The sequence below is a fragment of the Pleurodeles waltl genome, chromosome 6 (assembly GCF_031143425.1).
Source record: "Pleurodeles waltl isolate 20211129_DDA chromosome 6, aPleWal1.hap1.20221129, whole genome shotgun sequence".
NCBI lineage: Eukaryota > Metazoa > Chordata > Amphibia > Caudata > Salamandridae > Pleurodeles > Pleurodeles waltl.
The window spans coordinates 663,822,284-663,837,310 of NC_090445.1; the positions used below are offsets into that span (position 1 = coordinate 663,822,284).

Below are 15,027 nucleotides of genomic sequence, written 5' to 3' on the forward strand. Positions count from 1 at the left end.
GGCTTTGGTAGGAGCTGTGGGTTGAAGAGAGGGTGTTAAATAAAAAATCATCCTCTACTTGTTCCGAGTGTAGTTCCACATTATGGAATAGTGCTGCTCTAGCCACCACTTGTGAGTAGGCTGTGCTGTCTTCCGGTGGTGATGGCCTAGTTGGGTATGTGTCTGGGCTGTTATCAGACACTGGTGCGTCGTACAAGTCCCACGCATCCTGATCTTGGTCATCGTGGCTCATGGCGGTGTGAGCTGGCGAATGTGACGGGGTGTAAGTTGGCGAAGCCGGAGTTACAGGTGGAGGCGAGGGAGGAGGTGTTACCTTTTGTGCTGTTTGTTGCTGAGGAGTAAACTGAAGCGTTCTCTTTCGTTTGACAGGTGGAAGGGTACTGATCTTCCCAGTCCCCTGCTGAATAAAGATACGCTTTTGCGTGTGATCCACGTCAGTGGATTGCAGTTCTTGTTCAAATCTATGTTTCTTCATTTGAGAAGACATAGAATGCTCTTCAGTGTAGGAGCCAGAAACAGGGTCTGATGTCGCTTTTTTCGGCTCCGAAAACCCTGTCGATTGTTTTTTCGGCTCCGAGGTAACCTTCCTCTTTTTCTGTGCCGAAAATTCTTGGCCTCTATGGTCTTCGGCGCCACTGTCTCGGCGTCGATCCGTGTCGACACCGAACTCTCGGTGTCGATGCTTCTGTTTAGCACTCTCTCGGTCCCGAGGAGGCTGCGTGCCGGTGTCTCGACCGAAGTCGGACGATCTCGACACTGAATGGGCCTTTTTCGGTGCCGATTGTTGGTCACCGAGAATTTGGGTGGAGCCATGGCCGGTTGGCAGTGGCGTCCCCTGGGCCTTCTTTCCTTTTTTAAGGTTTGATCTCGACGTCTTACTCACAGTTCTTGTAGAGTGTAGCTCGTCGGAGTCTGAGTCCTGGATGGAAAAGGATTCCTCCTGTTCCTCTTCTGTCTCGAACTGTGGACGCTCTTTTGGTGTGGACGCCATCTGCAGTCTTCTCGCTCGACGGTCGCGCAGAGTTTTTCGGGACCGGAACGCCCGACAGGCCTCACAGGATTCTTCGCTGTGCTCGGGTGACAGGCACAGATTACAGACCGAGTGTAGGTCCGTATAAGGATATTTGTTGTGGCATTCGGGGCAGAATCGAAACGGGGTCCGATCCATCGGCGTTGTCCTCCACGCGGTCGGGCCGACTAGGCCCCGACGGGGTGCCGAAAACTACCCCGAAGGGCACCGAAGCGCTTCGATGTTCAACGCGTCGTCGTATGTGTCTATCTCTAACCGGATCGCAACGATACCGTCGAAAATCTTCCGTCTTCAGCTATCTTTCCGTTCCGAAACTCGGAGCGACAGGAACACGTCCGAACCCGATGGCGGAAAGAAAACAATCGAAGATGGAGTCGACGCCCATGCGCAATGAGCACAGAAGGTGGAGTCACTCGGTCCCGTGACTCGAAAACACTTCTTCGAAGAAAAACAACTTGTAACACTCCGACCCAACACCAGATGGCGAGCTCATGCATACCATGTGTATCTACAGCGACAGATGCCATCGAACCTATAGTTACAGTTAAGTAACGTTTCTTTCACAGCACTGTATTTTTCATAGATTCACATCCTTGAATACAGAGGAGCAAAACCGGTAGCTGACAATGGGTTTGAGGCTTACCTTATAGTAAAAGTTTCTTTGGTACCGCTAGGACCACTTATGTTTCTGCTTTGGAATGCATATCAAGTAGTTAGTGTTTGGAGAAGGAATGCACCCTGCTCCACATCGTCAGACTGGAAGTGGTCTTCATGGAGACACAGGATTGTCATGACTGCTACTCCCCTTTTGGAATGTGTTCTAATGCCACATGGTGAGTGTTTTCCTCAGCAGGCATAAGCAGCTGAGATACAGGAAACAAACTATCTCAAAATACCTTGTGTCAACAAAGATTTGCTTTTGTATGCCTTTTCAATGGTACAAAAATTTCAGGCTGTTTTCTGGAATTATTTTGTTCTATTAACACAGAACCCCAGACATCTCTTTTCAAGCAGAGTAAGACCTTTTCTGAATTTGATGTTGTTTGTGAAAAATAAAACGTGGATAAGCTTTCCATCTTGTTCAAGTAAGATATTCTTGGTACTGTAGGTATACATTTTGGATTAGTCTTTACAATGTCTTTATCCTTAAAGAAACTTAGACATGGTTCTTTTATCAAAAAACTTAAATCTCATGCTCCTTGCTGATGCTTTAACCAATAGAAAAGCAGTTCACTTTCACAGGATAATTTCTCTATGTTTTGCTTTAAAAGGTGTTTCATCAAAGTGGTAAAAACGATGTTAGGCTCCCAAATAGGTATCAGCACTGTAGGAAATATCCAAAACCCTTCATAATCTGTTTTGCAATTCTAGCAGATAATTACGAAGGAGTTCTTGGTCTTCTTAGATCTTTAGAAATCACTGAAAAATTTATTCTGATGGATGGCTATTTAAGGAACAAGTTATCAAGCAATAACCAGTATAGTAAAAACGGATGCAGTTCCATAGTCAGTTGATCAAAGGCACCACCTCTGGTGCAGACAATACCTTTTTCATTTGTAAGCATATGTCTGTGGTGTTGATGCAGCTCTGGTCGCTTTCAATATTGTTCAACAATCCTCTGGGATTTGTAATAAACCAAATTCTAAATCCTCAGAAGCTGAGCTGTCAAATGCAGCAAATCTGGGTTCTGGTGATGAATTTGCCCAAGATTCCTTGTTGAAAGATGGTTGTCTTCTTTGTAAATATCATAATGACCTGACTGTTTCTGTGTCACTCTTGATTGCTGGCAGTAGCTTGTGTGTGTGTTTCCCCAAAAAAAGTTACTTCCATCAAAGGGCATATCTACAATTTTCGACTGTACCTGTGGTTGGAATGAAGTGCTTTTTAGCCTCACAGTGTCTGTGCTGCTGTCTTGCCTGAATCCCACAAAGGTGGAGCCCATGGCTGAATCAATAACTGAGGTTGATGCTTGTTGTTCTTTTGAGACATTCAAAACTTTCTTTCGTCTAATGGTAGTTTTTTGTATGTATACGGTGCTATATCATTCCACAGCTGCCCGTCGTAGCTGGTGAGCACAGCTAAAGTGCTCACCACCTTAATCCTGATTGAGGCTACAGCATTTTACCCATCATGTCCCACTTCCTTCCTTTCTTGTCTGGAGGAGCTGTACAAGGAGCTGTTGGGTTTATATGTCGTCTCTGTGCTGCTGACTAATCAGATAAGGCAATGTGGTATCTGGTAGTTTACATTTTTTTTCCATACAAGAAGTATTTACTAATGATGTGCAATATTTCATGTTCTGCAGACCTTCTTCCCAAAGGTAATCAAGAATGGGGAATGCACACATAGATGTTCTTAATTTTTCTTTTCTTTAAAATCATAAAAACACACTATTTTAACTACTACTGTAGGAAGGCTGAACATATTTGAAGCTGGCTCCATCAGAGGATGGTATTTCCCAATATCACCCATTGATGAATCATTTGGTTCTGGAATCTGACTCATGCCACCGACCGTATAATCTTCCCATTCTGAATGTTAACCAATCTTTTGAGGTTGATTTTGATGAAGACTGCCATCTTAGTTATGCAGACATTGGAATCACCATTTTTCTCATCATTCAGCAATTTCTTCATAGTTGCAGTGAATATCAATAATTTCAGTACACATGTCTTCCAAAGACAGCAGTTGCCTTTACTGCACGTAACTCCACTTGCGATGCAGCTATCTCCCCACTTACTCCATTGTTGTGGTTTTGCAGACTTGTATACAACATGGATACTGTGTGGTAAAGGCATTTATCATCTATTATAATTATATTACTAAATATGTTGGTACCTGAGCTATTGGAGGGATCACTTGAAATGGCTGTGGTGGCACAAAACCTGTTGATTCTTCTTTGGGATTGCTCCACTTGGAGTGTGAAGTCTTCTCATACCTTGGATGAGGAAGGTTTTTGAGGTGTAGCTTACCAGGACTTCTGGCCTGCTTATTTTGATCTCCATCTTGTTCATCAGAACTAAAGGCAGCTCCCACCTGTTCTTCTTGTTCCTTATGGCTGCTTCCTAATGTCTGATGACCATTTGATCCTATAAAATTAGTTCAAGTGGGTCTGAAGATATGCTTAATGGCAAAAATGCCATGGTTTGTATAGGTACTATCACCGGTAATGGTGAATTCATATATGCAGATATTTTATGTCCCGCTGACAACACTGTCATTGCCATTGTGAATGCTTTGAGCGCTGTTGAAACATTCTATTCTCATGGACTATGAGCGACATCCTGAACCATAAGCATCTCAATGGTAAATATATTTCCTGTCGACTATGGCATGTCTTGCCCCATCACATTGCCTATGGTCAAGGAGAAGCTCTGCATTGGACGTTTTTACATCAATAGCTGAGTCTTTTTGACACTGGCTTTACCTTTGTCTACATCTGCAATGCCATCAATGATAAGTGGTGTATGGGTTGGGTTGTCATGGATGATGAACGTTCTTTTTCGTAGGTGTCTTATGAGTCGCTGGCATCTTATTTAATTCAGCTGTGGTTCCACCCACCGCCTTAGCTGTCATCCTAGTGGTCGTAAACGATGAACCAGGTGTCATCGACTAGCTTATTTGTTTGGGCATCGACAAAGAAAACATTTCTGTCTTTTTTTAAAAAGTGTGGCTAGATCATGAGAAACAGACTTTTTAAAATTATATTCTTTAGTGGAGTTTCTAGGATTGATGGCTCATCTAGATTTGAGGATTCTATTTTCCAGGGCACTATTTCTCCACCTCTCCGGCTACAGTTCAGACACATAATGAGGTGGATAGGCTACATAAATTGTGTGGTGACATTTACTATTAATGGAAGCAGTAGAAAGATCCATAATTTCATAACCTCTAATTATAGAAAGTATAAGTAATTGAAGAAATTATTGTGATACAGGAGATAAGAAGTTTGAGTTCAGCATCCCGTATTATAGGGGATATAAGTAAAATAGAAAATTATAGGGTTTAGTGGCACAAACAGGGTTTCTTGGTCCCTTGTTGCATCTGGTTTGAGAAAAGTATTGGGTTGGTGGGATAAGGTGGCAGTTGAGAGATTTCAGCATTACAGCCAGGGGCATAAAGTACACGGTCCTTGGTTGCGGAAGGAGGAGGGAAGTGTCAGTCTTCAATACACAAAGTGTGCCCCCCCTCAGCTTGTCAGCTAGAGTGTATGGGCATTGCCGGGGGCCCCTAACCGTCCCTTGCAGTAGGCCCCTCGAAGGTTTCCGTATGCCCCTGATTACAGCAGTGATGAGATAACAGGAACAACTTAAGAATTTCAGTGAGTTCAATGAGATAGGTACCTGCTGACCCCTTAGTGCTTTACATACAGGTGATACAACATAGAAGGGGTTGGGTATTTAGAGATGAGACACGTCATTCCAGTTTCTCAGTGTGACAAATAGATGATGGCATATAAAAGGACTATAACAGAGATAACTAGATCTTTGAGAGGTCTACAGAAAAGGGAATGGGAAATGGGAGAGCAGGGGGCATGGGGGTGTTTTACTGGAATTAAGGCAACTTGATGGAGGTTGGTATTACACAGGGTAACTGGAAAAGTCCTAGATATGGTGTCAAAGCCTCCTGGTATTTATCACTTTTGCAGAGAGATGATATGATACAGAGGCCCTGCCCAGAAGCCAAAGGCCAAGTTTACAGAACGAAAATGGAAAATGAAGCAGCATTAGAAGAGGTTTTCAGCACGTTGGAGTGTTACGATAAGGCAATATCATACAGGGTTAAGTGTTAGAGCGGACATTTGAGCTCCTTGGATGGTCTCATTGCTAGACATTTTACAGAACTATTAATACAGCTCAATGAGTTTAGCGCCAAAAACAAACATCTGCATGTTATTTGCATACCACAGGTTCATTTCCCAGGGAGGTTTACTCAGTCTTTTGTCCTACAAATGGATGATAAATAGAGTACCATTGATTTGGGTAATATTAACGTCTGTTATAACAGAGCTGTAGAAGCAGGAGAGATTCTTTATGAAGCTCTATATAAATAGGAGAATATTATTACTATTGTAACATAGAGGTGACAGTGGTGTAAGGGTATTTCAGGGGATGCTACCCAATCATGTAATCGTTCACCTCTACGCCTAGGCCTCCTACTACCCAAGGCATGCATTCTCAGGCCCTGCATGCTGGCCATTAAGTTTGTGTGGTCTATGCCAGGAATTATTTAGCTGTGAGCATCTCCCAAGGTTCCACAGGTCTTTCATACACATAAATACAGAGGAGCTCTACTTTAATGCTGGAGCTGGCACAGCCATATTCCCAGAAAGTTCCAATGACCTCAGGTTTATGTAGATGTGTTATCAGGCAATCAGTGTCTACATCAAATGTTTGGGGCTCAATGAGAGCATCTGGAAAATAAAATGCAAGTCCAATAAATCCCCGCTCAGGTGACAGTGGGCTCATGCAAGCTTTGTTGAACCAGCGAGGTAAATACAGGCACTCTAGCCACTCAGAGAGAAGTACATCTCCCATCCTTCGGATGAATCTTAAGGCATTGCATGGTCTTGTTAGGAGTTTCTTTGGTAGACAGGTGTGAATAGTCTCTGCTGCACCCCACGAACAGCTAGTCTTGCCTTGGAGTAGGGGAACTCTTCTTCTGGGACAGGCTCTGGTCCTGAAACAGACAGATGACAATGAAGTGTGAGCTGTACTGCCAAGTTATCAAACAGGACTGGCCAGTGTACTTCAGTTGGGCCACATGGAGGTTCTCTTTGCATGCACTTGATAGGAGACTCCCTAATACTGCTGACTAACTACAAGGAATACTTTACCTACCCAATCACTGGTACTGCAGAAAACGTCTGAGGCATGTTCTTGAAGAGATTTGTTGAACAGTGTGATGAAAAATGACTTACTTGGGAGAAGAAATGAGACTACTGGACAGTGTGAGATAGATTAAAACAGACACACATGCAGAGTCACTCCCACAGACAGAATGAAGCAGAGCGAACAGGAACATGCAGAGTACAGAGATAGGTAATTTTATAGTAATGTGGCATGGGTCTTCCCACGCCACAAATCCATACTGCATTATAGATGCCAGAGCATCTTCGTGCCTTTCCTACCTGCAGAGCTGTAAAAATCACAGCGATGTGGAGGGGTTTGGTGTCATCTGTTCTTTGCCCTATAAAACAAGAGACGTAGAAGAGAAATAGCGTGAGAGACCGAGAGAGACAGAGAACATGAATGATAGAAACAGTGTGACAGAGAGAGACAGCGATATGAATTTAAGTTATTCAAACTAATTAGCACGTAGTGCAGGAAGCCAGGAACTAGCCAGCCAATCAATATGCTTCTTTTGTGGGTATTATAACACTAGGGAACATTCTGGGGCTTCTAGCTTCCTGCATCTCTGGTGTGCCATTTGCCTTGTCCTGTGTTCCATCAGAGCTGCCCCCAACACTTTTTTAATACATTTCCATTCTGTCAGGTTTCGGTTTACAATAGGTGGGCGCTCATCATGGGAGGGTACAAAAATAGCTTCTTCAGTACACAGAATAGGTTTGGCTGTATCTTTATTGCTGGCTACAGAAAGCCAGTGTCTCTTTTCAGAAGCACTGTGGGTCATATCCAGCTCTTTATAGCTGAGGAGGAATTTGAGCCACAGATCATTAGGAAACAACCACTGGCAAAATCAATAGGCCGCTCTTTTCAACCTATTGGCTTTGCCAATGTTTTTTTAATGATACCGGGCAGCATTGGCAAAAACAAAGAAAAAAGTGCAATGACTTGCATGTGCACATTCATCACCAAGCATACGTGCATATGCATCATGACACTACCATGGTCTAGGTGATGACATATGCATGACTTATCAAGCATGCACAAAAATGACATTACTAGCTGCCATTTTGTTAATTTTTTTATTTACCATTCCACAATGGTGGATGGCAATAAAACAGTAATGCATAAGTCTTCAAAAACACATTTTAAAAAAGAGTGGACCTACACCAGATAGCAGCAGTTGGGTCATTAAAACACATTTAGAAAAACATTATTTTTAAAGTCTGCAAGGGGCAGGGGAACAACGGAAGATTACTTAGGGGAGAAGTCAACATGGTTGGGGCAGTGAGGAGCGGGCGAGGAGCAATGGAGGAGCTTGGGCGGGCAAAAAAACAAAAGTAAAAAAAAAGTCTCACATGTTGAAGGAAGCAACACGGAGTGTAAAGGGGGCAGGTATTTTAGAGTGAAGGAACACATGATGAAGAGAGCAAGAAAGAAAATAAGTTACTTACCTGTAACTGTGGTTCTCCAGTATTGGTATCTTTCATAGATTCACAAGCTTGAATCATTCCCAGTCATCGAAGTGGGAGTCCCATGGTACACAGAAAGCAGTAACTTAAAATTTTACATTGAAGTCAAAGCAAAAGACATTCACTCGAATAGCTTATCAGTGTAATTAGAAATGACAAAAGTCCAGCCAGTCAGGCAACAGCACCCTTTAGAACCCTCACCACAGAGGCTCCAGTCTCTCACATCTTCTAGCACACGTGATGAAGAGAACAGCAAGACAGTGAGAAGTGAGCCTCTATGGGGAGGAGGGTGGATCACATGTGAACCTATGAAAGATATCAATACTTAAGAGCCACAGTTACAGGTAAGTAACATATTTTCTTCTCCAGTATTTGGGTATCTTTCATAGATTCACATGCTCGAATCAGAATAGTTAGCAGTAAACATTATAATACATATAACGAATGCCATGCAAATTAAAAAGTGGAAGGTGGGAAAAAAGAATAAGTGGCTCACCTTATTGAAACAAATTACGTAGAACTGCTTGTCCTGCTGCATCCATTCTGTCTGCAGCATCGAGGCAGCAGTGCTGAGTGAAGGTGTGCCTGCTAGACCAAGTTGCCGCTCTACATATCTGTTGTATAGTCACACCTGCGAAAAGAGCTGTAGAGGTGGAGACAGCTCTGGTGGAGTGAGCCTTGACTTTGTTTGTCAATGGTTTCCCTGCTTGTTGATGACAAAATTGTGTGGCGAAAGCAATCCACCTTGCTATTGTCTGTTTAGTAACAGGAAATCCCTTTTTGAAGTCTCCATAGCCTACAAACAATTGATCTGCTTCGCAAAAGCTGCTAGTCTTCTGTATCTCGAATTTGAGATATCGTCTGATATCTAAGGAATGTAATGCTTTTTCTGCCGGAGATTGAGGATTTGGGAAAAAGGTTTTCAATATTACTGGTTCATTTAGATGAAAGTCTGAAGGGACCTTAGGGATAAATTTGGGATTAGTCCCGAGTGTCAGTCGTAAACTGGAGAAAAGGTTGATTGATTGTAAATGCCTGGATGTCACTGACCCGCTTTGTTGAAGTAAGTCCTAGGGGAAGCGCTGTCTTCCAGGAAATGTATTTAAACTCCGCCTTGTGTACTGGCTCAAATGGGTGTCTCATCATTTGCAATAGTACAACATTAAGATACCAAGGAGGAGGAGGGAGTTTTACTGGAGAAAACAATCTAAATAGTCCTTTGAAGAATTGTTTTATTATTCTGGAGGGCCATAAAGATGGAGAATTTGTGTTATGATGAAATCTAGAAATGGCTGCCAGATGTACCTTGATGGATGAGTGCGGTAGACCAGATTTTGCTAAATGAAGTACATATGGAAGTATCTGTTCTGCAGCAGATGGAAAAGGGTGGACATAGGAATTCTTGCACCAGATACAGAATCTTTTCCATTTGAGTTTGTGTGTTTTATTTGTGGTCTGGGCTCTAGCATTACCAAGCACCTCTTGACAATCAGTTGGAGTATTTAGGTCAGTGAATTCAATGAACTCAGGAGCCAGGCAAACAACTGGAGAGAAGTTGGGGTGGGATGACAGACCTGGTCTTGGTTAATCATTAATAGGTTTGGTATTGGTTCCAACTGAATATGAGGCTGCTCCGAGAGAAGCAGGAGCTCCATAAACCAAAACTGGGATGGCCACTTGGGAGCTATGAGTAGCAGCCGACAAGGTTCCCTCTTCATTTTCTTTAGCACTCTTGGCATTGATGGTATCGGGGGAAAAGCGTAAGCATACACTTCTTACCATCTGATCAAAAATGCAGTCCCACACGATACTCTCTGCGGTAGCAACTTGCGTAGTACTGGTATTTGCTGTTCTCTCTTGTCGCAAAGAGGTCTAAGCTGGGCTTGGCCCAGTGCTGGAAAAGATGATTGAGAGTCTCCTGGTTGAGCTCCCATTCGTGGCAGGTTGTTGTGGTCCTGCTTAGTGAGTCTGCAATGATGTTCGACACTTGTGGTACGTGCTCTGCCCTGAGAGGTATGTGGTGTCAAAGGGCCCAAATCCATATCTTGTGCGCCTGGAGAGAGTGCTGGTGAGCATGTCCCACCTTGCTTGTTGAAGTAGTGCATATATGCGGTATTGTCTGTTCAGATCAGAACTAATGAATCCCTGATTTTGGTTAGAAAGGATTTGAGCACTAGGAAGATGACTTTTAATACTAACAAGATGATGTGAAACGTTGCTTCTTGGGTGGTCCATTTTCCTCTCTGTCAGGTCTTGTAGATGAGCGCCCCATCCCGCCAGGGACACGTCTGTGGTAATGACATATTCCAGGATTTGATTCAGGAAAGAGAGATCTTTGGAGATGTGGGATGTCTTCGACCACCATTTCATGGCCTGCCTCATTTGGAGGGGTGTTATTTGAATTATATCATTGAAAGATCCGTTGATTCGGACCCAATGTCTGTCAAAATCTTCCTGAAGTGATCTCATGTGGAGATGGCAGTTTGGTAAAAGTGGAATGCAAGAGGAGAGCATCCCCAGGAAAGATTTGTAGATTCAGACTGAAGTAGACTTTCTTAAGGCGAGGTATTGTGCTAGATTTCAAATCTTTTCTGTCTCTCTTGGGACCGAACGTGCTAACGTCACTGCTGAAACAGGACCAAAAGGTTTTTGTAAGGAAATCAACAACTGACCCTGAAAAGTTTGGCGTATATCTCTAGTACGTTCCTCATAAGCTTTCAAACATTTTACAATACATAGCTTTTGGTGATGAGGAAAAGCTGGATATGAAACACTTCTAGAACAGGACTTAGTACGATTAGAAATAGTAAATGAGACTCCCGAAGGAGTAAATACTCTACCTGCCAAATCCAGAGCTTGCACATCAGACACTCTGCGACATGATAATAAACATAGCAAAATGGTCAACTTCGTTGAAAGCTGCTTGCGTGAAAGATCCTCGTTACATGGCCATGACTTCAAATACTTTAAAACAATATCTACGCCCCACAGGGAAGAATATTTAGGTTGAGGAGGGGCCACCATGCGAATCCCCGCAGCAGCTTACACACTAGCGGGTGTTCCCCCGTCGGTTTACCTTCTATATGGGGATGACCCGCTGAAATTGCCAATCTGAAATTGTTAATGGTTCTATAAGCTAGGCCCTGCGACGCTAGTTCTGACAGAAAATTGACGATCATAACAATGGGGGACCCCACGGGATCAATATCTCATTGATTGCACCAACCCACCCATCTTTTCCAGGCGGATTGATATTGTTTGTGAGTGGAAGGAGCCCAAGATTGTGACAAGAAGAACATTGCGTTGTCCGAAACTCCCAGCACCTGCCAGCGTCTCCGGAAATTCTCCACGCCATGAGGAGTAATTGTTCCCTCCATATCAGTGGATGGGGAGATCCCACTGGATCTAACAATAGTCGAGGGTCCTGCGGAATCGCTACAGGAAGAGCGCAAGACATCAACATTGCCAAAGGGAACCAAGGTTGAGCCTTCCAGATGGGCGTCACTAAAATCAATTCTGCCCTCTGTCTCCTCACCTGAGAGAGTACTCTCTGAATCATGATGAATGGGGGAAACGCATAAAGCATCCCGACTCCCAAGACTGGAGAAACGCATCCGTCCCGGCCGCCAAAGGGTCCGGTCTCCAACTGAAGAAACATGTCAGTTGAGTGTTGAGTCTGGAGGCAAAAAGATCTATCCCACAAGGACCCCAAAGAGAGTTCAACTTGTTGAATATCAGAGGATCCAGCCTCCAGTCGCTGCCATCCCTGAGGAATCGATAATTCCAGTCCGCAATGAGATTGGCTCGTCCCGGAATATATTCCGCTGTCACCGATATGTGATGGAGAAGACAAAATTGCCAAAACTCCTTCGCAATCTCTACTAGTACCCGGGACCTGGTCCTGCCCAGACAGTTGATGTATTGAACTGCTGAAATGTTGTCCATCCGGAGAAGAATACAACACTTACCCTGCTGTGGAGACAGGGAGCGAATAGCAAAAGCTCCTGCTAGCAGTTCTAGGCAATTGATGTGGAGGGATAGTTCGTCCTGGGACCAACGACACCCCGTCTGAACAGAGCCGCAGCGTGCTCCCCAGCCCCACCGGCTGGCATCCGATTCGATAATCATTTCTGTACTCGAAGCAAAGATGGCTCTGCCGTTCCAGGCATCCATGTGTTCTAGCCACCAATGGATTTCCGACTTGGCCTCGTCCGACAGAACAATCTGTTCTGCACACGGAAGGCCTTTGCGGAGATGAAGAATCTTCAAGCGCTGTAAGGAGATATTGGAGAGGCCCTGGGAAGATTGCCTGTATTGAAGAAGCCAAAAGACCCACTAGGCGTGCTAGGGTCTTCAATTATATAGTCTGAGAGGCAAGGACTCTCCACAATTCTTTCTTGATGGATTTCCTCTTCGCAAGAGGTAAAAACAATTGTGCTTTGAAGGAGTCCACCTGAAACCCTAAGAATTCTACAGCCTTGGACGGGGTTAACACTGATTTGTCTACGTTGATAAGGAATCCTAGATCTTGCAGGACTGAGCCATGATCAGAATGTCGTCTATAAATAATGAGACAAACGCCCCTTTATCTGAGTAGTTGAACTACTGGTCTTAACAGTTTGGTAAAACACCAAGGGGCGGATGAAAGACCGAAGGGAAGGACGGAGAATTCGTACCAAGTCTCCCGCCAACAGAATTGGAGGAACCGTCGATGAGGCTCGAAGATGGGAACCGAAAGATAAGCATCCTTTAGGTCTAACCTTACCAGAAAATCCCCTTCTAACAGAAGGTCTCTTAAAAGATGGATACCTTCCATTTTGAAATGTTGGTAGACCACCCAGGAATTGAATTCCCTCAGGTTGAGAACTAACCGGGAGCCACCTCCTTTTTTCTGAACCAGAAAGATCGAACTTACAAACCCATTTGGGTGTGGATCGGAACGGCAAATGGCGTGTTTTTGGATTAATCGGGCAATCTCGACGTCTATGAAATGACCGTCTGTTTCGGTAAAAACGAGGGGACGAGGAAAGTTCGTCTGATGAGGCAGGGCATAAAACTCTATCTTGTAACCTTGGACAGTCTGAAGAATCCACGGATCTTGAGATATCCGTTCCCATGCTCTTAAATGATCTTTCAATCTCCCTCCCAAGAAAACCTCTGAAAAGGGAATAATTCTCACCTGTGGAGGGCCCTTCGACGGAGTTGGCGCCGCATCTATTACGGTAACCGGGGCCTCTGCCTCAGCGGGATCGGGAGGGATAGAATCCCGATCTGGAATAGTATCCTTGTTGGTTGTAACTGCCTGAGGCCTGACTGAAGCCACGGCCCGGCGCTCGGCCTCTAAAGCATTCGGCCCTGGCAAAAAGGCCTGTATTAAACATTTTACTCATGGAGGATTGAGCCTTATCCAAGGCGGAAAAGGTGGCAACATATTTCCCCAGATCTTTCACAAATTTATCACTGAAAAAACCCATTTGCTGCTGGGCCTGCGTCGTTGGGGGCCAAATCTGCCAATTTAGGATCAATTCTCATGAGGAAGGAGCGTCTGTGCTCCGTAGTCATGGCGCAGTACGCATTTCCCAATAGAAAGATTGCTCGTTGAGCCCACTCTAAAATTGTTTGAGGGTCCAGAGAAGATTCAGACTCTTTCGCTTGGACGGCCAATTCAAGAATTGTTGTGATGGGACCAGATATATCAAGAAGCCTGTCCTGACAGTTCTTACAGGCACGATCCAGACCCTTCTTAGGATCTTTTGAATTTTTTTGCATAAAAATCGCCATATTTAGATCAAGATCTGGAGTCTCTGTTACCTTGCCTTGTAGAGAAGGACGGGGGCATTCTGAGCGTAGGGTGTTCCTAACCTCACGGTCAAACCCTTTGAGGATATGGTCTTGTACATATTGAGCAACCTCCTCACATGGAAGCCATTCCGTGGACCTGGGGTGGATTATACTTTCAGGATCAAAGGAAAGGTTGCGATAGGAAGAGCTACGCTCTTGCGTGTTATGGGATTTGCGTTTGCGCTTCCCCATTGGTTTGGGGTCTTCCTGATCTTGGTCTGAGCCGGAGGACTGAGCCAGAGGAAGAAAGGCCGTCTGGTCTAGCAGAGGCTTCTCTGCTGCCTTCTGACGTGTCTAGTGACGAATAAACATCATAGCTGTGATCTTGCATCACCGATGCAGCCATATTCGCTAGTATGTCTGCTGACGACAATGGTCTTTTTAAGGCTCCCTGGGACAAAGCCAGATCAGGTAGTTGGTCGGGTTGCGAACCAGCCTCCGTTAGAGGGCGACCTCTCAATTCACACTGCCCAAATCGTCTCAAGGGCTGAGCAAAAGGTTTTAGCACATTAATAAGAGCCTGATTTACGGAGTCCTGGACATGGTAGCCCAGGGCTTCCACTAGTCTTTCCTCCATATGCTCATCTGCAAATTCAGGTTGATCCTGATAGAAATCATCCTCTCCGGCATAGTACACCATGGCAACAGAGGAAACGGAGGAGATCACGGGGAGGAAGAATAATTCCCAGCAGGAAATTTGATCCAAAGTTATGGGTAACTGAGTTATTAATGGCACAGCAAAAGTTAAGTGTGGAGGGAGCTCCTGCTTTGTACCCCTCGGCAGATCCAACAACGTTAAATTCGCCCCGTCTGGCGTTCTGGGGCTCGAACAAAACTC

General features: G+C 44.4%; 1 protein-coding gene across 3 annotated transcripts in view; it reads right to left on the bottom strand.

Annotated features, from left to right (window-relative positions):
• Positions 1–5,940: 5,940 nt before the first annotated feature.
• Positions 5,941–15,027, bottom strand: part of ARHGEF40 (Rho guanine nucleotide exchange factor 40) — a 309,810-nt gene continuing 300,723 nt past the window's right edge. For all 3 annotated transcript variants that reach the window (XM_069239054.1, XM_069239053.1, XM_069239052.1), the window contains 2 exons: positions 7,161–7,219; positions 5,941–6,709 (listed from right to left, as the gene is read on the bottom strand). In XM_069239054.1, coding sequence (XP_069095155.1) covers positions 7,178–7,219 — 42 coding nt within the window. In that variant the 3' untranslated portion in view covers positions 5,941–6,709; positions 7,161–7,177. The remainder of the gene's footprint in view (positions 6,710–7,160; positions 7,220–15,027) is intronic.